The sequence below is a fragment of the Microtus oregoni genome, unplaced genomic scaffold, assembly GCF_018167655.1.
Source record: "Microtus oregoni isolate MIOR12 unplaced genomic scaffold, Mior012 000035F_ref0000213, whole genome shotgun sequence".
In the NCBI taxonomy this organism is placed as follows: Eukaryota; Metazoa; Chordata; class Mammalia; order Rodentia; family Cricetidae; genus Microtus; species Microtus oregoni.
In genome coordinates, this window is record NW_024543094.1 from 12,714,298 (window position 1) to 12,738,631 (window position 24,334).

Below are 24,334 nucleotides of genomic sequence, written 5' to 3' on the forward strand. Positions count from 1 at the left end.
AAAAGAGTCTGTTGATTATCCACACTGACTTCTTTAAATTGGAAAAATGAAACTGGTGGATAGTAACTGATCAATCACATGTTACCTACAACTGCTGCTGGGAGCTCAATTTCTCTTGAAAAGGGTATCTCTTCTTTATTTTGTAAACAGTAAGATTCTCATTGTAACTTTTCAATACAGAGACATGATATCTTGATCATACTGCCTTGTCCACAATGCCTTTTGTTCTCTCTTTGACTCCCTAAACAGCCCCCCTTCTACTCTACGTCTTTCTGAAAATCTAGACACCATCTATGGGGAACACATGAGCTATTTGCCTTCCTAAGTTGTGATTCTTATGTTTATCGAGATCATTTTCACCTAGCTTCATCCACTCTCATGCAAATAAGATATTTTCCTCCTTATAACTTAACAAAAGTCCACTTTATATGTAAGCCACATTTTCCTTATCCATTCATCCTCGGATTGGCACCTAGACTGATTCTATATATTGGTCACTTTGCAAAGTACCTTTAAAAACACAGGTCTGTAGATATTGCTATTATTCTCACTTTGATTCATTTGCATACACTTCAGGAGCAGCATATCTAGAACAAAATGAAGTTTATGTTTTAGTTTTCTAAAGCTACTCATACTGATTTCCATACTGGCTGAAGTAACTGACATTCTTACCAGCATTATAGAAGGACCCCACCACCACTCTTCCTCAACAGCGTTCATTGGTCTTTATTTTCTGGATTCAGTCATCTCATTGGTGACAGAATCTCTAGCTTGGCCTTGCATAATCTTGATTGCCATAAACAGTGAACATTTTTTATACTCTTATTAGTCATCCTAGAGCTCTTTACTTTCTTCATTGATGGTTGAATGGTTTATTATTTAGATTGTTCAGTACTTTAAATGTTCTGGATGATCACACTTTGGAAGACGAATAGCTGGTAAAGGTCCACTTGTATTCCATAGACTGTTCCTTCACTTTGATAATTGTTTCCTATTTCTACTGCTTGTATTTTTCCATATTTTCTATATGCTATGCTGAGATTTGCATAGCAGTTAGGAAGGATATCTTTTCTATTTTTTGTAAGTACCTGCTAAGTAATCAGCCTTCTCTTCGAGACTTCACTCTCTATAGAGAAGAGAAAACAAATTAAAGAAACAGTACAGAAATTTAAAAAATCAGATAGCTGAGTTTGCCTTGTTTCATCCATGTGATGATGATGACACACACAACTGAGTGGAGCACCCTCAGAGGTGATACTGGTACAGCCACCCTTCTCTTGGTGGTGTGGAATGGCAGGATTGCTTGCTACACTAGTAATTATATTGTCATTGGAACAGATGAAAAGGCAAACGCAACTAACACTGCTTAAACTAAAGGGGGGGATTCAAACATGGCCATCTTGCACTATGTAGTGTAGATTGGAGTGTCTCCTTGAGGTATGGGCTGTGCTACATGATTATAGAGGTTCCTCCCAAGCCTCCAAGAGACTAGATAATGTACTGCAACCCCTGAAAGTAACAAATACAGGATGAGATTGTAAACAAGTTATGATGTCAGCTGTGCAGCCCTTGCTCTGGGCAATAAGACAAGTAACTGAGCTAGCAGTCGATAAAAAGTAATAAGAGAGGAAGTCCAATGAAAAAAAGACAAGTGGATGCATGGGTTATCTGTATGAACAATGAAAGGTCCTGACATAATATCCTGAGTACAAATCTAAGCTGTGATAATGAAAGGAGTGATCAAAGAAGTGAGTAACATAAGACAGGATTATAGCAGCCTTTAACATATCACAGAGGTGGTTTCCAACTTGGTAAATGAGACAAAAGCTAAAGGATTCACTAGGGTCTGGAGAATATAATCACTGCTACTGGTCAGGCTTCAATAGAATCTTTGTTTCTCAAGCTATTGAAAGTCGCACCCACCCTTATTTGAGGAGCTATTGATAGCTGATGGCTGGTTAGGGAGGGAGTGTCAGTTTGCATTAAGTGTGTGGCACCTGGTAAGTGAGTCATGCTGAATATATGAGCGGCACAAACTGAACTTCTTTTGAAATTAAAAATAAAAAGAATACATGAGGTTGGTAGGGTTCATTGGATCTAGGTGGAGTTAGGGGAAGTGGAGGAGTAAAATATGATCACAATATAATAATTATTGTGACACTCCATGTATTGTGTTAAAAGAAAGAAAATTGAGCATAGTTGCTCACACCTTTAATTCAGTACTCAGGAAGTAGAAGCAGACAGAACTCTGTGAATTTGAGACCAGCCTGGTCTACAAAAGTTCTAGAACAGTTAAGACTTTGTAGAGGGGCACTGTTACAAAAATAAGAAGGAAAGAAGAAGAAAGGAAGAAAGGAAGGAAGGAGGTAGGGAGGGAGGGAGGGAGGGAAGGAAGGAAGGAAGGAAGGAAAAAGGGAAGGAGGGAAGAAAGGAAGGAAGGAAAGAAAAAAGGAAGGAGGGAAGAAAGGAAGGAAGGAAGGAAGAAAGAAAGAAAGAAAGAAAGAAAGGAAGGAAGGAAAGGAGAAAAGAAGGAAATAGCAACTAACATTCCCACTCTGCTACCATTCTTCCAACTCCTCAATTTACTTCAAATAATTGTCAAGAATATGGAATGTCAAGATTATAATCTTTCTTACAAACTAATAAACTAGTTAGATATGTTTTGTACATGGTGGCAGAAACCCTGAAACTCCTGGGTTAGGGATAAGTGAGAATTTGTTGCTCAAAAGTAAGGTCACTTTTACATCATTTACTGAATTTCTAGGTTTCAGAGCATGAAGTGAAATAATTCAATGGCACATGAACATTCAGTAGGTTGAGTAAAACGAGTAATGGGAACCCATATTATTTACAATGAACAGTAAGCTTGGCTGCCTCTTTAACAAGGAGATTAGTTGTTTACTTTATTAGACATGATTCCCATTTCCTTGCAGGGAGATGCTGTCTTTATACATCAAGATTGTTCAATATACAAACTTGTTGAATAAATATAGAATGAAGCAGAGTCAGTCCCTTCACTTGTCATGTGTAAAAACAATGTAGAAATCCTAGCAGTGGATACTCATATGTTCCTACCCCTAGGCACAGAACACATGTCAATTGTTAGTGCTAGAAGAACATGTGACAGTCTCTTCTACATGTTTATCCCTTTATTAGCTGATAACACTCCAGTGAAAGATGACACATCCAAAATTATTTTGGTAGCACAACTAATCTTAAGAGGTTTCTGGTTTGGGTGTTTGTTTGTTTTTTGCTTGGTTGTTTGATTGGTTGGTTAGTTTGTTACTTGGTTAGTTAGTTAGTTAGTTGTTTGGTTGTTTGTTTGGTCAAGTGGTGTTGGTTGGTTGGTTGGTATGGTTGTTTTTTTAGGACACTATGTTGGATGGATAGGGAAAGGAATGGATCTGGGAAGAGCTGAGGATAAATATGCATTGCCTGAGATTTCTGTCCCGCCTGGTCCTGAAACTGTTCAGTCCCAATGAAATACTCAGAGGTCTACATTAATCATAAACTGGTTGGCCTATTAGCTCAGGTCTCTTATTAACTCTTACAGCCTACATTAACCCAGAATTATTGTCTGTGTCAGCAACGTGGGGTGGTACCTTTGATGAGCAAGGCTTTCTCATGTTGCTTCTTCTGCATCTGGGTTAGGACTGCAGATCAGCCTTTTCTCTTCCAAGAATTCTGCTGTTTCTGCCTGGCTACTGGCCAATCAGCATTTTATTAAACCAGTACAACCTACAAAACTTTACAGGGTACAAGACCATTGTCCCATAGCAAGTGTGAACACAATGCACACAAAATTCTCAAAGAACTGATTTTTTTAAATTTATTTATTTATTAAGGATTTCTGCCTCCTCCCCGCAACCGCTTCCCATTTCCCTCCCCCTCCCCCAATTAAGTCCACCTCCCTCATCTGCTCGAAGAGCAATCAGGGTTCCCTGACCTGTGGGAAGCCCAAGGACTGCCCACCTCTATCCAGGTCTCTTAAGGTGAGCATCCAAACTGCCTAGGCTCCGAAGAAAGTATGGAATATATACATATTAGAGTATTACTCAGCAGTAAAAAACAAGGACTTCTTGAATTTTGCATACAAATGGATGGAAATAGAAAACACTATCCTGAGTGAGGTAAGCCAGACCCAAAAAGAGGAACACGGGATGTACTCACTCATATTTGGTTTCTAGCCATAAATAAAGGACATTGAGCTTATAATTCATGTTCCTAGAGAAGCTAAATAAGAAGGTGAATCCAAAGACAAAGGCATCCTCATGAATATTAACCTTCATCAAAGAACTGATTTTAAGAAAAAATAAAGATAAGAAACAGAATAAATAAGTGAATAGAAAACAATGAAGAAAACAGAAAAACAAAAACAAAAATAAACAAAACATCAAAAAGTAAAATTTAAAAGAAAAGTAAAAGAGATTACAAAGAATTAGTTCCCAAAAGATACTTAATTAATTTCTTTTTATCTTATTTTTGCTTTTTAATTATGTGTATGTCTTGGGGGGCAGGTAAGTGCACATAAATACGTATGCCCAAAGAGGCCAAAAGATGGACTTAGGTGTCCTGGAGGCAGAGTTACATGCAATTGTGTAGTGCCAACATGTGTGCTGTGAAGCACATCGCAAGAACAGTATACCCTCTTACCCGCTGAGCCTTCTCCAGTACACCTCCTCCCCATTCCACCCTCTCCATTTTTCATTGAATACTTTAGGTTTAATTTGTTAGTAGGCTACTCTTTCCTGTAGACTTTCATATTCAAAATGTTCTTTCTACTCTATATCTCTCTATCCCTCTTTTTCTCTCTCTCCTTCTCTCTCTCTCTCTCTCACTTCTCTTCCCCTATACCATTTATCTAAACAAAACTCCCCACTTAAAAATATTTATATGTAAACTTAGTCTAAATTTTCCTAATTTATTATAAAGCAGTACCTGGAGGAAAAACAGATATTCAACAAAATTTTGCTAGGTAATAAAAAAAAGGAATGCATGCCACTGCCAAACCTGCTTTGATAACTAAGAAATCAAGTAAGTTAGTAAGACCTATTCTTTACAACTAGAAAAGTGTTCTAAAATTCTTGAATAAAGTTTAATAATTTATAAACATTACATTTAAATGTATATTATCCATGTGTTGAAATTGATTTTAATTTTTAAAATAACAATCCAGTCATGAAATTACATAAAAGTCAAGAAAGATACATCGAATATTTCTTTTTATTTCATAAATTCTCTGTAATTTGTGTGGTTTTTTTAAGATCAGGAAAAACACTTGAGATTTTTGTAACACTTGACAAGCACCTGGAGCAAGAATCCTGCTTCTCAACCACTCCACCAAATACAGATACATATTGTCTGGAGGGAGGAGAGTCTCTGTAATGTTTAACAGCTCATGCTCAATATTCTTCTAAAAATGGATAATAAGGGTGATCCACCGCACTGGAAGAGAAAAAAAAAAACACTGGTTGTTCACGAGTCACACTTTTGATAGACAAAATGAGGACAGTTATGACTTGAGAAGCCAGAAAAACTTCTGTGGACCCTGTCTTGCTAAATGCAAGGGAATACATCAGCAATTAAGGTTGTGAATCAAGTGATTTAATTATGGAATTTTATTATTATTGTCTGTGTGCCAAGACATGATTGTGGAGGTCAAAGGACACCTTTGATGTAGCTTGGTAAAGGACTGTCCCAGAGGAAGTATCAATGAACACTGAGAGGAGGAAGCTGAAAGAGAATGATGTTTTCCCTAGGACTTATTCATATCACCTTTGAGAGTTCATCTTCCACACAGATTATTCAAAGTACATGTTATACTGCTTTAGCATGAACAAAGTTAGAATAGGTTTTAGTGGAAACAAAATTAAAATAGTCTTGATGCATAGCTGTACATTCATTATTGTTGAATTCTCTTTTATTTCTCTTGATTATAATACACATTAATGAGAAAGTATTTTCATGGGCCTCTGATATCATGAGCCATAATCTGTTCTCTGAGTATAATGGGCAGGTGAACCCTGAAGACATTTATTTTGGCCGAAGGTCATAGTGTATTCTTTAATATCAATTCACAGTGATGCAACTTTGACCATTTGGGTGGACAAGGTCACATGTATTCTGTGTTTCAGTTGAACTCACTGTGTATCAAGGATGACCTTAAACTTCTCATCCTCCTTTTTCTATCTCCCAGGGGCTGAGAATAATGGTTTAGGCTTTCATGTCTATTTTTATGTGTTGCTTAAGAAGTGATGAACCAACCAATCTACAGTCCCAGATTGGCCAGTTTTGAAATGGGGTTGTCTTGGGTCTCACTGCATATCATGAAATTCAGAAGGAATTTCTTTCTTCTGAGGTCCATAGGGATGCCTTCCTTTGTTGCAAACCTATTCTGAAAATCAGGTGAGTCTTCTGCAATGACACTATATTAAAATACTTTCGTGTGTTGTTTCAGCTCACTGAAAAGCTGGCTCTGGAAGCAGAGTTGCCACTTTCTGCATTTAAGACCCAAATTATTTTGTCTCGATGTATCCTCCAAGGCCCCTTGTCTAGGGTTGGGATCCCCCCCCTGCCCATGAAAAAACTCTGACAGGGAATGAAGAAAGCAGTGAAACAGCTAAATAGTGAAAACATCATGCTTTTGAGAACAGCGAAAGGTTTCCATAATGTAAATTGCCTGCCATTGGAAAAAGAAGCTGGAAGTTCAGCCATGGGAACTGCCTCATCTTCCCCTGTGACCTGCATATAATAATATACTGGCTTGCTGTGTGAACTCTGTTCCCATAGCACTTTGTTTACTCCCAAGAGGAGAATGCCTTCCACCTGCCAAGGAATGTCAAGGGTAAGATGTGTCTCCTCCCCTTATTAGCTGTGCAGCTTTGTGTGCTCAAAGACATTATTCAAACAACCCCCTCCAGTCAAGAGATCTCCAGTCTCTTTAGCACTTCTAGTGATAAGAAATAATCTGAATGTTTTCCATCATTTCTCTCTCCCTCCTTGGAACTCTGAGCTTTCCATAATAAAGAAAACTTCACAGAATGCCAGTAAAGACATTCTTGAGCAGCAGATCCTAGAGTCCCTGGTTCTGTTGAATCTAGTATTTGACTTCAATTCCTCACCACCAGTCACTGGTAGATCTCCATATTCCCAGGTCTCTGCTGGGTGTTATAAACACCCATTTGGATAATGTTATCTTTTTCTTTAGGGTTTGTTCTACTTGGAATCCTCCATCCTAGGGGCTCACTCTTCTCTGCTCAGGACTGTCATTAGGAACTGCCTCAACTTCCCCAGTTGGATTTTGCTGGATGTTTTTATGCATCTAGTTTAGTAATGCAACCTTTCTGCTGTCATGTGCCCTTTTACCTAGAAGCCTCACCTAAGTAGGCCCTGTTCTCTGTTCGAGGCCCTCACTATTGAGAACTTAGGCTGATTGTTTTAAAGTTGCTGTCTCAGTCAACTTCTGTATACTTTGAGTATGAAATTTAATTATGTTTCCAACCTATCTATCTATATATCTATCTATCACTACTTACTATTATGTAAGTATTATATATATACTTACATAATATATATATAATACATATATATATTTGAATGAGTGCATTCATTCAAAAGCAAATGCTTAGCTACACTGATCATTACCTGGATCCTCTAGAACATCTTCATGGTTCACCTTCATGATACAAAAAGAAAATTACCCATAAAACAGTCTAAAGGCATTACTTACAATGAAAATTTAGAATATCGAAAATTTCTGTTGAGGCCATCAATCACTTTCATGTCTTCTGGGGTTAATTCAAAATCAAACACCTAGAATGAAAGACAGATTCAGAAAAAATAAAAATAATCAATAAATAAATAAGGCATTGAAGTGTTCCTCTACCTAAAAATATAAGGGTGAGAGCAACAAGGGTGACTTTAAGAGAAGAATTTTATTCACCATTGGCCTCCAGATGGCCCAGGTCTCAGAACTTTGGGCTAAATATGGCAGGACCCTCCTTTCCCATTTCTTTCCTACTTTGATCCACTTCACAAAAGAAAGACTCATCAACCCCTAATCTTAAGAAAGGCAGAGAAAAATGACTCCCAAATTAATTTTCAAATATAGATGAAATATTAGAATTAGTCTCACCAAAATTTGTTGAAATTCTTTTCCTTTGCTACCCTGGAGTTTGATCTAGCTCTGAATAGACCCTCTCCCCAAGTCACAGAACATAATCTAACTTCTCTCCAAGACGTGACTGTGTAGAAGAATATCTTCCCCTGATTCAACCATATCACTTTACCATCTCATGTTCTCAAACATTATCATACATTATTCTTTTTATGAAAAAACTTTTCTGATATTATGTATAATTTATATTTATTTATATTATGTAAATTTATATATTTGTATAATCATCTATATCTATTAAATGTATCTGTGATGGTTAAAGTTAATAGTCAACTTGACAGAATCTAGAGCCATCAGTGAGATGCATCATAGAGCATGCCTGTGAGGAATCACCTTGGTTGTGCTAATTGATATGAGAAGACCCATCTTGATTGTGGGTAGGATCATTCCCTGAGCAGGGGATCTTGGACTGCACAAAGCAGAGAAGAAATGAGCATGCATTCAACTGTCTCTACATTTGACTGTGTAGGCAATATAACCAGCTCCCTAAAACTCCTGCCACTATAATTTCCCTGCGATGGTAGACAGAACCCTTGAGGTGTGATTCAGAATAAACCCTTTATTCCTAAATTGCTTCTGCCAGAATATTTTATCACATCAGTAGTAAAAGAAACCAAGACACTGTCCATCCATCTGTCCACCAAAGTCCTTCTGAAAAATACATTCTTTAAGTAATATGGCTGCCATATTGCAGGTGATCATGCTTACTGACACTTTGTTCCACCACTGATGTCCAGTGGTAGAAGGAGAGAAACAATTCCCACAAGTTATCCTCTGGTTACCCACTGTGTGCTGGTGAGTGTGTCCTCACACAGACATACAGAAACTAAATATAGGGTAATTGTTTAACCTTATGGGATTTTAAACAAAACAAATGAAAAACCACTGACTAGATAGTGCACATAAGAAAGCAGTTAAGGAATAACTTTAATAATTGATTTCTTCATGTAGTCAATGTCTAAATATATCTAGCTTTTTTCTTCATAGAGAAAAACCAATGATTAAAGGGGAAATGGCCATATATAACATCCCATACCTCAGAAAGCACACCAGTATATAACTAAATAATTGTAAGTTAATGGAAAACACACAGGGAACCATGGCCAGAACTATGGAAGTTTTTTTAAAAAAAAAAAAGCAAAAATGTATTGGAATGGTGCAGTGAGTTAACCAACCAACAATCATATTTGGATTTAATCTTTTTCTAAAAAAAGATTCATTTATTTATTTATATAGTATCCTGCCTGTAGGCCAGAAGAGGGCACCAGATCTCATTATGGGTGGTTGTGATCCACCACGTGGTTGCTGGGAATTGAACTCAGAACCTCTGGAAGAGCAGTCAGTGCTCTTAACTACTGAGCCATCTCTCCAGTCCTTGGATTTAATCTTGATCCAAATTGTAGTCCTTAATACAAACAGGGATTTGAAAAGCATAGAATACAAAGAATAGAAATGAAGGTATTTAAAGTTCTCTGCCTCCTGAAAGGAATCCCCCAACCAACTGAAGTAATGGAGATGCAATACAGCTTGTTAAAGAAATTGTAAAAGTCAAAACTAGTATGGAGGAAACCAGGCTTTTGCCCATGGCATTCTCTGCAGCCCTTTCAAGCTGCTGTCTGTAGCACATGGCAGCAATGCATGGGAGCAAATAAATAGAAAGTATTCCCATGTGAGGGAAATTGCTCCTCCCCCCTTCTCCTTCTGGAGAAATGGCCCTGGGTCTTTACCTCGAAGTTCTCTTTGATTCTCTTCTCATTGAAGCTCTTGGCTAAAGCTACCACACCCCTCTGTAGCTGGTAGCGCAGGGCAACCTGGCCTGGAGTTTGGCTGTGTTTCTTGGCAATGGTCTTTAAGATGGGTTCCTCCAGAAGGTATGGGCTATCACTGCTTACCCTGAAAAAAATTCAGACATAAACTCACAGAGATAACAAATCTGGAATATGTTGCCCCCTTACCTATATTCCCAGACCTTTGAGAAGTACAATATAGTATAATTAAAGCAGAATTTTGTAAGTATTCACAGAGATTTATTTTTTATTGTAGGAATAGTAAACAACTAAGTTACCCATTAATAGATGGGAAGATAAATACTGTGTACGATAGTTATACATATAATAGAATATAACAGAAATACAGATACTCCCTTTCATTCTCAGAGGGTCTGGGAATAGCACGGATCCCAATATATACTATAAATATGTATATATATGAAATGATACTTTTCCAACTTATATTTGATGAATAAGTGAGTCTTATGTTTGATGGTATACAAAGCTAGCATGAACTTCCTTTTTCTTCTTGACAATTTCAGAATAGAAGATTCATGCTTTTCATATATTTTAAAAATCTCATTGTATAAATTTTCTCTTTCATTAAGCTGAGAACTTGCCCATTATCAAATGAAGTAAGTGCCTCTTTTTGCCCTATCCAGGTTTCAAGCACTCCTATTCTCATGCTTTTGAACCTTTATTAAGTAAAATAAGGGTTCATTAAACACAAGCCCTGCCATGCTATGATGGTTGTCCTGATAAACCAAACAACAAACAAGTGACTAGCTAACATGGCATAGATTTAGTGAGAACACACTGAAAAAGCATAATCCTTGTCCCAGACAGCACGTGATTTCATCAAGTAACTTAGAATAATATGCAATTTCAAATTAAGAATTGCATATTTCTAGAATTTTTCCATTGATCGTTTCAAGCTACCATTAATTGATAACTAAAAGTATGAAAAGGAAAGAAAAAAAGAAAGGAAGGAAGGAAGAGAGAAAAAGAAAAAGACAGAAAGCCAGAAAGACAGACAGATTGAGGAGGGAGAGGAAGTAAGGAAAGAATTCAGAATTGCTATAAAATTTCATGAGCTCAGGTAATTGTGCTGACACAGGCCAAAAAAAAGCACCGACATGTGAATTCCAGACAGGCACAAGAGCAGAAGTCTGCAATCCTAGCACTTGGGAGACTGAAGCAGGAGGTCCCCATCCATAAGTTTGAAGACAGCCTGCTCTACATACCATGATCCTAATTCAATCCATTCCCCTCACCCATAAGCACAGCATTCCTACAGAACAGGCAAAACTTCTCTAGAGCAAAAAAGCGTGCAAAAATTAATAGTTTGAGAAGTGGTAAAAAAGTGTCAGAAGTAATAAGAACTTAAAGGCATACAAAAAGCTATTTATTATTATCATTGATTAACTTCTGTTTCATTTTGCTTTACTTAAGAAAATCAAGCTTTTACATTAAAGGCTACACTCTATTAAAATCTCAGGACCAGAGACAATGTCTTTGACAGTCATCAAAATGTTTTCTTTCTTATGCTCTGTCTTAGTTATGGTTTCTATTGCTATGATAAAGCATCATGACAAACACAGCCTAGGAAGAAGAGGGATTATCTCATCTTACACTTCCCCATCACAGTCTATCCTCAAAGTGGTTCACAGCAGGAGCTAAAGCAGAGGCCATGGAGGAAGGTGGCCACTGCCTTACTCAACTTGCTCTCTTATACAGCACATGACCTTAATGGTGGCCACACCCACAGTGGGCTGAGTCCTCACACATCAATTATTAATAAAGACAATACTATACAGACTTGCCAATTGGCCAATCTTATGGAGAAAATTTTTTTAGTTATGATTTCCTCCTCTTACCAAGTTAACTAAAAGAAAAAAGAAAAGAAGAAAAATAATAAAGAAAAAGAGAAAAGAAAGAAAGGAAAAAGAAAAAATCAACCACTGTGGGCAGAACTCAGAATTCAGTACTAAATGTAATACCAGTACAATTTTTCAAAGCCTAGTTATAATGTCTTCTTCCTACCAGATAAGTCTAGGCATGTGTCAAGTGTCAAGTTAACAAAAAAAGAAAGAAAGAAAGAAAGAAAGAAAGAAAGAAAGAAAGAAAGGGAAAAAATCAACCAGTGTGGGCATATGCAAATCTACTGTCTCTGAGTCTACAAACAGAACTCAGAATTCACTGATAAATGTAATAGCAGTACTATTTTCATAAGCCTATGGAATTTTTAACATATCAATGCACATACAACTATAAGTTCATGAATTCAGCTGCATATATCCCTTGAAAAATCTCTTGTAACATGTTAGATACTCTGCAAGTCAATATCACCACTTGGAAAGACATCATGTTTTCTTCTGGGAATTCTCTTTTGGGTTTCTGTATAACATTAGCTGATATTATGAGGGAAGATGGTTCTAAGTCCCTCCTAAATTAAACATTAAATATTGCAGAAATAAGGAAGTTTCTAGAAAGGATATGAATGTGGGCTTTACATTCCACCCACTTGTTAAAATGGCCTTGGGAAAATATATGTAGTCTCATCTTTATAAACTGGCCCTTAAAATCTATTTTTAGAACTATGCTTATTAGTGCTGCAAACAGGTAGAATTATAAAGCAAGAATAAAAGACCACTAGAGAACCTAAAGTTCAACCCTGGTGCATAAGAACTGCTGTGCTATTAAATTGTTTCTTCGTAGTTGAACTTTTCCACAAGGTTAAAAGTTAATGTTTGTCAACATGGAATAATTGACATAAGGAAATAAAGTCCAATGGTTTCCTTACCAGTTTGGGTCTCTGTGAGATCCCAGGGCACTGTAGGCAACTAGAACAATGTCTTTAGACTTGCAGAACTCCAGGAGTTTGCTCTGGTTGAGATATGGGTGACATTCTACCTGTAAATTTCCAAAACAAAATGGTATTAGAATGTATGAGCCAACAATGTCATGCAGTTTTGAAAAGTGCCTTAAGGGCAGATCTACTTCTATACTGACTTAAGTATAATATGTTTCAAATTTTCCCTGAAATACTTTCTTCTGTCCTTTTATTAGTATTTTAAGATTAAAATCTCCCTTTTGCCCTCTGTAGAGGGAAGAAGGGCAGCCTTGTAGAAGGACCCAGTGTTCGGGGGAACAAAGGAGGGGAGAATGATAAACAAGAGTGGCTGCACTGGATGTGGAAACGTCGTGCCTTTTATCCTTCAGGGACTCACATGACTTTGGGCTTCTGTTATCAAGGCTTTTGCTCTGATCCTCAATGTATAAGAAATTCAAAAGCAACCTACCAAACTATCACAGTGGTCAGTGACTAGTTTCCCCTATCATGTGGGGAACTTTAACAGAATAAAATGCTTGATTTCTTTCATAAACAGATCAAAGGAGAAAAGAGAGTGAGAACAGAGAACAGGGAGAAGGGAAATGGAGGAGTGAGGATGGAAAGGGGATATGAATACAAGAGAGCGATCCTCTGATTTCAAGAAAAACTTCATAGACATACCACCCAGTGGCAATGTTTGGCCATTTTACCTCCCTAATTTGAATCAATTTACTCTAAAAATCAACAAAAACTATGTATGGGGTGGGGGACTAGCAGATTAGTGGTGTGCATGCCTTTAATCGAGCACCCAGGAGAGAGAGGCAGCCAGATCTCTGTGAGTTCAAGGCCAGTCTGGACTATAGAGCAAGTTCCAAGACAGGCTCCAAAGCCACACACACACACACACACACACACACACACACACACACATCCTTGTCTTAAGTAAGCAAAGAACTCTCAACAAAGGAATCTAAAATGGTTGAAAGGCACTTAAGGAAATGCTCAACATTCTTAGCCTTTAGAGAAACACAAATCCAAATAACTCTGAGATACCATCTTATACCCATAATAATAGCCAAGACCAAAAACATTGATGACAGCTTATGCTTAAGAGGTTGTGGGGTAGAGGAAACACTCCTGAATTGGTGCGAATTCAAACTTGTACAGCTTTTTTGGAAATCAGTATGGTGATTTCTCAGAAAATTAGGAAACAACCTACCTCAAGACCCAGCAATATCACTTTTACGTATATACCCAAAAAATGCTCCATAAGGACATGTCCACAACTATGTCCATAGAAACATTATTTGTCATACCCAGACCCTGAAACAATCTAAATGTCCCTCAATCAAAGAATTAATAAAGAAAATGTGGTACATTTACATAGTGAAGTACTATACAGCAGGAAAAAAATAATGACATCTTGAAATTTGCAGGCAAATGAATGAAACTAGAAAACATCATACTGATTGAGGTAAACCCAGACCCAGAAAGACGAGTATAATATGTACTCACTCATAAGTAACTTTTAGACATAAAACAAAGAAAACCTACAATTTACAACCTCAGAGAACCTAAACAATGAGGACTGTAAGAAAAACATGCATGGGGGCTGGAGAGATGGCTCAGAGGTTAAGAGCACTAGCTATTCTTCCAGAGGTCTTGAGTTCAATTCCCAGCAACCATATGGTGGCTCACAACCATCTGTAATGAGATGTGACACCCTCTTCTGGCCTGCATGGATACATGCAGACAGAACACTGTATATATAATAAACAAATAAAGCTTTTTAAAAAAGAAAAACATACATGGATATAATCTACATTGGTAGTAGAAAAAGACAAGATCTCCTGAGTAAATTGGGAGTGTAGGGATTATTGGGAGGGCAGAAAGGGAAGTGGGAAAGAAAGGAGGGAAGCAGAGAAAATATATAGCTCAATAAAAACAATAAAAAACTTGTTTTAAACAAATAAATATCTTACAAGATATAGTAACAAACACTTAGCTACTTGAAAGAGTAAGGCAGAAAGACTAAAATCTCAAGGCCAACCAGATCATTCAGAGAGAGGCTACCTCAAAGTAATTTATTACAGACCGCAAGCTAAAACATAGTGTTGGAGCATTTGCCTACTATGAGTGAGGCCTCTGGTTCAATCCCAAGTACCACGAAAATAAAAAGACATGATTATACTTTGACACTCAAGATGTTTAGTGATACCAATCTTTGCTGAAAGTGTAGGTGTTCAAACCGTGTTCAAGCACTGTTAATTGTTTTAAACTATGTATTTTGAAAATATGGGCTAAAACTATGTGATGCCTGCCTCAATACTTCAAATAGTATGTATAAGACAAATTTGTACAGAAGAGAAATTATTGCTTGAGTGTGTTGATGAGCACAAGTGACGGAAGTTGTAGTCACACGATTCTCAGCACATCTGTGGCTCTAAATTCTGCAAAGGTTAAAAGTCTTTGAAAGTTATTAAAAAAATATTTTCATTCTATACTTAGGAAAGAAACCAATACGGATTATCTAGAGTGCCATGAGAACAGTACAGCAGCAAGACAATTTTGCTGTGCTTCAATTCAATCAGGTTTTATTAAGGATTTTATATGATTTCAGTACAGCACACATTGTATTACTGAACAGTGGTATTCCTTCTAAGAGTTGTGATTTCAATCAATCAAACAACCTTCCCCAGTCTTGTTCTTCCCTTTCTTGTCAACCTGAGCCACAACTGACATTTCCTGTCTCCGTGAAAATAGCTATAACCTAAATAGCTTGTTTGCAAAAGAGATTTGGGGAGTACCAAGTAAGAAAGAAGTTTGTGAAGAACAGAAGGTAAGGTGCAGCCCAGGTGAACTAGAGCTCACCTGATTGCAAGTGGGCTTGTATTTTAGGCCTGGTTTGTTCAGAATCAATTCCAGCTGTTTGCGGTTGAAATTGGACACCCCGATAGACTTGGTTAAACCTAAGTCTTTACACTTCTCCAATGCCTGGGGAGGAAGAAGTATGTAGTTAATCCTATTTGTACTCTGCCCTTGGAGATTCTCCTTGAGCTTATTTGAACACTTACATAATAATTTCCGTTGCTTATATAATAACTTCAGTTACTTACATAATTTTGGTTAAAATTTCAAAACAATTTTGACACTTGAATAAGCCTTGCCTAAGGCACTCACCTGCAATGAATACACATTTGTCATTCATTTACATGCCCATTGAGAACAGCAAGTACATATAAGTCTCCCCTTACCTTCCCCACCCTCGTCAGTGGCATCTGTTGTGATGCCAGGATTATAATGGTTCTTCAATAAATGTCATCATAGTCAAAGACAAAGAATTCTAGGATCTTGTGCTAGGTAAAATGTATTGTTACATTTTCCCTTTAATGTTGAAAATCTGTATACAGGATAGGTTATGTAGTGGCAAGATTCATTCTCTATCACAGCCTGCTCTGTGCTAAGGCAAATTACACTTCTCGAAAGGCGTGTTTATCTGTCCTGGAAGAGTATTATAACCGTCTTGAGTCTCTCAGTTAATAGCCTATATATGGCTTATATTGTTAGTGGGATCTAAAAGGCAAAGAAATGTCTACCTCAAATCATAGCTGAGATTAAAAATTAAACTCAGCCCCTCTCAACTCTTCCTCTATAGATGAGATTACAGAAAGACATAAAAGGGATAGTGGTGGCTGTTGCTGCTGTGGTTTATTCTTCTCTCATGTATTATTATATCTCAACCACAGCTCCCCCACCATCACCACCCTTTCCATTCCTCCTCCTCATCTCCTCTCTCCCCCATATCCACTCCTCATCTGTTTCCCTATAGAAATGTTCAGGCCTCCCAGAGATATCAGCTGAACACAGAATAGTAAGGTATTATAAGACTAGGCATTGTAATATGCCTTAGATTTGTCATATAAGGACACAGAATCCATCTCTTCTAATTCTTTATTAATTGCATCTTCTCTTACCACACAGTGCTTATTGTCTACAGCAGTACATACCTCCCATGTATCACGAATGTCCACTACATCTAAAATAATTTTTCCACTGGCATCCTTTGGCAGAAGTTCCTCTCCAGGCTAGAATGTAGAGAGAAAAAAGTTAACAAAACTTTTTCTAATAGTCAATGTCTATTGGAAAGTGAGCTTACTCATCCAACATTCACTCTGTGTGTGAGAGTGTGTGCACATACGTGTATGCACATGTGTCCTTAAGGCGGACTCTGGAGAAAGAAAAGTGAAATTATCTAATAGATTATACTGGAATATTTTCTCTTTCATTGCCAACACAACTAGGGAATAAAAATCCCAAACTGACCTTCACAGCAAACGGTGCATGAATAATGCAGAGATCTACATAATCCAGCCCAAGTTTCTTCAGTGATCTCTCCAGGCACTGACGAACCAACTCTGGTCTAAGGAAAGTCGTCCAAATCTACAGTTTTCAAACAGAATTACACACTGTGGTGAAATGATTGAGATGTCCTATGGTAGTCTCAGCAAAGCTAAGAACAACTGGGGCTAAGTTTTTTTTTGTATTTTTATTTAAATTTTTATACAATTTGTATCATGGTTTCCCCCTCATCCAACTTTTCCCGGATCCTACCCGTAACCCTACCTAATTTTGTACTGTTCATCATAGATCACATCCTCAATAGAATACTAAGATTTACTTGAGTGATGACAATGTGAGGAGAATGAGCAGAATCTAGAAAGCAACTAATTTAAGTGTTTCAAGAACTAGAAGTTTTGGTCTCAAAAGAGTCAAGAAATGATGAGTTGGATGTGGGACAAATAGAGAGAAGATATAGAAGATAAATAGCAAAACATTAAATCATGGGACTGAGCAACATCTTGTAGAAAACCCCACCTCATTTGAGGTAGCCAGATGGAATTTCCCAGTTAAAAGTCCATCCATGGCAGAGTGATGTATCCTTTTGGGTGAGGCTTCCAAGAAACTGAACAAACAGCAGTAAAGTAGACATAGGATTTACTGTTCTTAGCAAATCCAGAACCAATTCTAAGAGATCCCATCTAAAAACAAGCTGTCATGAGTGTAACATAGGTAGGAGACATCTGTAGAGACCTCAGCTCAGATGGAATCACACTGGATGACTGCCTTTCCACCTGAGGAAACATTAAAAATATCAGTCCATTTAGTGCAGATTTCAGAAAAGGATTTTCCCTTTCATGAACAATATTTTCAACCTCACTTAGGAATCTACTGAGGGCCCAGAGAGGCCAGATTATCCAACAGAACTGCATCCTTACTTTATATCTGACAATGTCTGATATTCAGAGATACTGAGTCACTGCCACATTGAATACAGTTTGAAGCAAAACAAAATTTTTCTTATTTAATCTTTTATTTATCTTTGTGTGTGTGTGTGTGTATGTGTGTATGAGAGAGAGAGAGAGAGAGAGAGAGAGAGAGAGAGAGAGAGAGACCACCAATGTGTGTGCATGGGTTCCACACATGTCAAGGTAAGACATCAAGAATCATTTCTCTTCTATTATGTACTAGCCAGGGATAAAAGATTACCAGGCATGGCAGCCTGCATCTTTTCTACTGCGTCATTCTGTTGACCCTGTGCTTCATTTGTCTATAATGTGTCTTTGCAATAAAGATAGGATTCAATCTGAAACCCAGGGGGTGCTGTCTCCTTCCCCAGTAACATATGTGAGTTGTTACTGGCTTTCAGCCATTCTGGCCACACGTGCTCACCTTGGTGGTGTAGAATAAATCCTCCCTCTTCACAGTTCCATCAGCCATCTTGTCTCTGAGGGCCTGTCCAACTTCTTCCTCATTTTGGTAGAAGTATGCAGCATCTATGTGACGGAAACCTACATCAATGGCTATTTTGGTGGCCTCATTAGCCTTGCTCTTTGGAATCTATACAAGAGTAGAAAAATTTGGAGATGTGACCAATTCAGGAAAAAAAAGACATTTATGTCTTCATCACATTTTTTTTCCGAGTTGCTGCCAGCACTATGGTTGATTGTGTTTGATGATACAGACTTGATAATAGATTTACCTGGAGATTTACCTATAGATTTATCTGGAGATACAAACTACAAAAGAATTAACTTCTAAATCATGACTGATTGAATTAGTGATGTGGAATTCTTATCAAGCATGTCAATGAAAGTTTCATTCAATAAAGATTAGTTGGAAGGAACTAGCTAGCAGGAAAGCAGCATACTGGGAGAAAAATTCTAAGTCCCTCAGTATATTAGACAGGTGTACATATACATAGGTATTTGTGAGGTGATGAATGAAAATTAGTTCCTATTTCCCATCGTTCTCAAATTTGTCCAAATAAGTTCAATCATTCCCAACAGAGGTGATTGTTATTTATCCCATGATATGAAAAGGCTACAGCATGAGGAAGGAAAAGAGGAGGAGAGGCAGCAGCAACAGCAGAAGGAGACAGTGGAGGAAGAGAAGGAGGAGGAGGAGGAGGAGGAGGAGGAGGAGGAGGAGGAGGAGGAGAAGAAGAAGAAGAAGAAGAAGAAGAAGAAGAAGAAGAAGAAGAAGAAGAAGAAAGTTGTCCCACTGGAAGCTCATCTATAGGGAGAGAGAGCTAAATAAGGAACTCGAATTTACTGCCTCAGCTTCCCCATTTAGTTCTTGCTAGATGCAGTGAACATCCAATCTGATGATATTAACTCTTTCTGCTGCTATTTGTTCAGTTACTAGGCACGCTCATCCAAAGGGATACTTCACTCTGCCCAGGATGTACTTTTAACTGGAAAATTCCATCTGATTGCCTCAATGGGGTTCCCACAGTTAGTTTCTACTAGATGTTTTTCAGCCCCTGATTTAATGTTTTGCTATCTATATTCTGCTTCTCTCTGATTGCCCCTCATAATTTATTCTTTTACATTTTTGCATATATTTAATAAATCACTCATTCAAAACCAAAAGTATAGCCATCATAGATGATACTCCAAAACAGTAAAATGTGTATTAGTCCTTTTTAGTTTAAATATTAGTTCATTGATTTTAATACTTATCCTGACAAAAATTGATCCACTAATTTTACATGCAGGAAGTTTACATGAGTCTGCCCTTGGTCTGCATCAGAACTAGGAAGACTAAGGGTAGGTAGGATGCTAAATTCATATCCATGAAAACCACAGTGAGAGTATCTAGATGTAGCAGATGCCCAGAGAGCTGAGAACTACTCTTCTGACCAGTTATTGTTACCAGGACAAGGACCACACCTTAATAAGCTGCCGCTGGGGGACAAAGTCAGGATAATAATATTTACAAAATTTCCTCAAATTTCAATCAGTGAATAATTTAATGATTTAATCAGATATCCTGTGTTTGTTTTACCCCCTGAGCACTTAGCTAGACAAACAATACCACAAAGCATAAAATGGCGCAGGCTTTTGTTCCAGCAGTGACCTCATATGGAAGTCATTTATTGACTAAGAATCACGTTCAGAATAAAAACTCCTACTAGATTGTAAAAAAAAAAAGCTTCTGTTTGTTCCTTTCTATTTCTCAATGGCATGTATTACTTTTACTTTTACAAGTAAAAGCATTATGGAAGAATGATTTCATTCTGTTCCCTAAGATACAATTCTATCTTTAACAAAAGTAATAAATGTCAGTTAAAACAAACTTGTTCTGTTCAATACTAATACTTTGTCATTCTTTCACCAACATTGAATATATTGATCCCTGTCATTTGGAGACAATCCTTCCCAAGCCACCCAATGCTTCTATTACCTGTGACTAGCATTTAACACTTTCAGTTCACTACAATGACTTATTGGATAGGTACATATTGAGTTTTATAAGAAGTGTGATCCAATTCCCATTGTTACTTTATATTTTTCAAGCCTTCAACACTAACTTATGAATGGAATTATTATGGATTCTCAGAGACATTTTTTAAAAGTTGGACTTATATTGTAAATGTTTATCTTTATGCTCATAGATTAGTGCATCTCTTAGTCTTCATCAAAGAAGCTTCTTTTTGCCATAGACAATAACTAATACCAGGATCCACAACTGTTTGTATCCAGAGAACAGGTGTCCATGATGGGCTCACCCATAAATGGGACTTCTATTGCTCGTCCTTTCTTCAAGAGGCTCAGGGAACATCATGGAAGAAGAGGGAAGAAAGAGTGTAAGAACCAGAGATTATGAAACAGAAAACTGCTGTTCAACAGTGTCTTCTGGATGGGATGGAACAGCTTGCATTCATGAGCTGATAGCAGCTGTGGTTGTCTGCAGAAACCCTCCATAATATCAGTCCAGTCAACACTGCAGCATGGACAGAGGATAGATAGACATGGCCTTGCCCCTGCCCCAGAAAAAAAAACTGCTACTGACAGTTAATGACTTCTGAGAAATAGAAAATCCACTTACTTCAAGCATGTGGCCACACGTAGGTTGGCCATGTTCTGAAGGACAGCTGCATATTCAAGTACATATAGTCAGTATTAATGATTTTAGTGAGGAAGAAGAAGAAGAAGAAGAAGAAGAAGAAGAAGAAGAAGAAGAAGAAGAAGAAGAAGAAGAAGAAGAGAAGAATGAAGTTGGGAAAGAGAAGTGAGAGTCTGAGAGTAGTTGGAGATATGGAATGATGGAATGAGTGGTGCAGAAGATCAAAACATGTTGTGTACCTGTATAGAATTTTAAAACCTATTCAAATAGTTGAAATTCGTTAATACATCTTCTTCCAAAAATCTCACAGCAAAGCTGCAGTCCACGTTCCTTCTTTATCCATTTTTCTCCTGTAACCATTGCCCATAGGAATTTCCTTTTTTTATTGATTTTATTGAGCTCTACATTTTTCTCTGCTCCCCTCCCTGCCTCTTCCCTCCCCCCATTCAACCCTCCCCAAAGGTCCTTATGCTCCCAATTTACCCAGGAGAGCTTGTCTTTTTCTAACCAAGAGTAGAAAGCAGAAGAAGCCTGAGCTTTAGATGACAAAAAATTAAAAATTAGTAAGAATACTTATATCAAGGATTTAATATACTTATAGATGTAAGGACTTAAATATATAGCAAGCATTGAGATTTGTCAGGAAACAATGTTAATAACAATAATGACACATAATCCGCCTATAAAATCTTTAACCTTCAAATCTCCAGACCTAATATCTTGGCATCTCACCAAGTACCACTACTCATCCCCATACACGAACATAAGTAAATTGTAAGCAGGGAAAGGGAAGCCCGGGTGACTCATTCATCAGGTGCAGGTCTCCTGCCTTCTGAACGCACTTCCAGGATAGCTGATATCTAATGCTTTGGTTCCCGAGAGGCCCACTTACTCCATCTGAAGCAAACGTGCCAAATCCAAGCACTGGCATTAAGTTCCCATCATTTAGCTTCACTGAACGATTATGTTTGAGATCCATGGTGTCCACAGCCCGACAATTCTGACTCTTGTCTTTCCTTCCTCAGTAACCTGAGCCGAATAAAAGGCAAGACTCCAGCACTACTTATTTCTATCAAGAAAGGCGGGGACAAAGGCTCCAAGGTTGGAGTGAGTCCATGGCACTTCTTATAATCCTTTCATGTCTCTACAACAAACACACCCAGAAAGCTTATGTATAAAAAGATGTTGGATTTTCAGCTCCTAAACAGAAAAGCTGGCTGTGACAATCTGCCCCTGATAATTACACCAGACATACTTTATAAGATGCAAAACTCTCATCAGGGTGTTCATTTCTAAACATGAATTCCGATACAGAACCTTTATTAATTTCCTCACCCTGTATTTGTTTTATAAATCTTAACAAAAATACTTTATAATTTTTCTCAAACAAAGCTTGTTATCTGCACCCAAGCACACAGACAACAAAACTCCTTTGGAATATTACTTTCAATTTAGTTACCTAATTTTCTTCTTCCATGTGTTAAGGTTTCACTTAAAATTCAGATTCTCTCTATTTTGCTTCTTTAATAAGTTCTATCCAAGAAAACCTAGATTTATATCACAGATGAATCTCGGGAATGTTGCCTTTGTTTAAACAGCTGTTTACTTCTGTAATAGCCTGTTCTCCTCCAGCTCAGTCACTACCAACCTTAGGAATTCTGCTTATTACGCTCAGCATATGTGTTTGAGTCACAGGTTCTTCTTGACTCCAACAGCCTCATTAGATAAGATTCATAGTGCTTTCCTGTGTCACCTGACATTGTTCTAATATGTATTAATGCAGCTCAATAAACGTGTTGGCAAATTACACTCTAAATTAATTCAGAAAGTCAGCTATCGTTAGAAAACCCTAAGTAGCATTTTGCTCACTATCGCGGATATCACACTTCCTCATTTGAAATACTACAACTGGTATTCCAATAGCCCTATAATTTATATTGTAATTTACAGTTCATCCTCATCTCTTCACAGGGTCAGATTTTATTTATCCTTTTATTGTATATTATCCCTCTTAAAAATATTCCCTAAAGATGGGCCTCTCCTCTGATATAAATAATCCCAATCAGACCAAATCAGACCAAATCAAAAGATATCCAGGTTTAATTGGACATCTGCACTCTAGGGTGTCCCCAAGGGGGAAAACAGAAAGCCAACAGGAACACCAAAGAGGAAGAGGGAAGACCACATATTTTTCTCTGGGGAGCAGTTTATATAACCTCTGGGAGTGATTTTAACCTTTCATAGGGAGAGGTCAAGGTTTGGACTGAGGCAGCTCTCAGGGGAGGTGACTTCCAAAGATGGATGCCAGGGGCTAGGATGAGGCCCCAACTTAACATTACAATCCCAGCATTTTATCAACTATAAATTTAATAAGTATACAACTTGGGTTTTTTTTTGTTTATTTCAACTATTAGACCAAACAGAAATAAGGCGGCTTTCTATAAAAGGATTTGGTCCTAATATATCTTTGACCATAGAGAAGTAGTGGCCAAGGAAGAAAAGACTCGCCCTAGACACAAAGAAAAACTGAGTAGTCAAGTTGGCCCATCCTAACAATTGATAGAAACAGGATTCATCTTCCTTACAGGTAATTATAATGTTCTTTCTGCGTGAACACGATGCTATCACATTAGATGGATGAAGAGTTGATGTCTACATAGCTTCTATTTTTCACTTTCAACTTGGAGGTTAGGAAAAACACTAACCAAATGAAGCAAGAAACCAGAGAAACAGAGACACTCTGCGTTTTCCTGTGAGAACTCTTGATAAATGACTAAATGGTAGGAAGGATCCCACTGAAATCACACCAATAACCAGGAGAAACTTGTCATGCTGAAGCATTGTCCTGTGCTGTTGCCTCATAGGAAAGGATCGGGTCAAAAGAGGCTTCTGCGGTACTCAGTGCCTGGAAGATGGTGACACACAACTCATAATTTTACTCAGTTATACAGCTGGGTAGAGTTTAAGAAATTACTGACTGCTGAGAAGTCTCTGACCAGGTGGTCATTCCAGGTGTTCCTTTCATGCCGCTATTTTCCTTATGATGCTTATTACTACATGAAATGTTCTTGTTTTAAGCTCATTTTAATTTATTATAAGAATTTAAACTATGCTTAATAAATATTAAAACTCAAACAAAAGTTGGGT

At 37.6% G+C, this 24,334-nt stretch overlaps 1 protein-coding gene across 1 annotated transcript; it reads right to left on the bottom strand.

Annotated features, from left to right (window-relative positions):
* Positions 1-5,205: 5,205 nt before the first annotated feature.
* Positions 5,206-22,217, bottom strand: LOC121432658 (aldo-keto reductase family 1 member C15). The gene is made up of 9 exons (XM_041630774.1): positions 22,080-22,217; positions 18,509-18,676; positions 17,102-17,218; positions 16,786-16,863; positions 15,650-15,772; positions 12,749-12,858; positions 9,904-10,069; positions 7,730-7,812; positions 5,206-5,445 (listed from the first exon to the last, which is right to left on the bottom strand). The coding sequence occupies exons 1-9, from the start codon at positions 22,164-22,166 to the stop codon at positions 5,403-5,405; spliced, it is 975 nt and encodes a 324-aa protein (XP_041486708.1). The 5' UTR covers positions 22,167-22,217; the 3' UTR covers positions 5,206-5,402.
* Between the last annotated feature and the right edge of the window lie 2,117 nt (positions 22,218-24,334).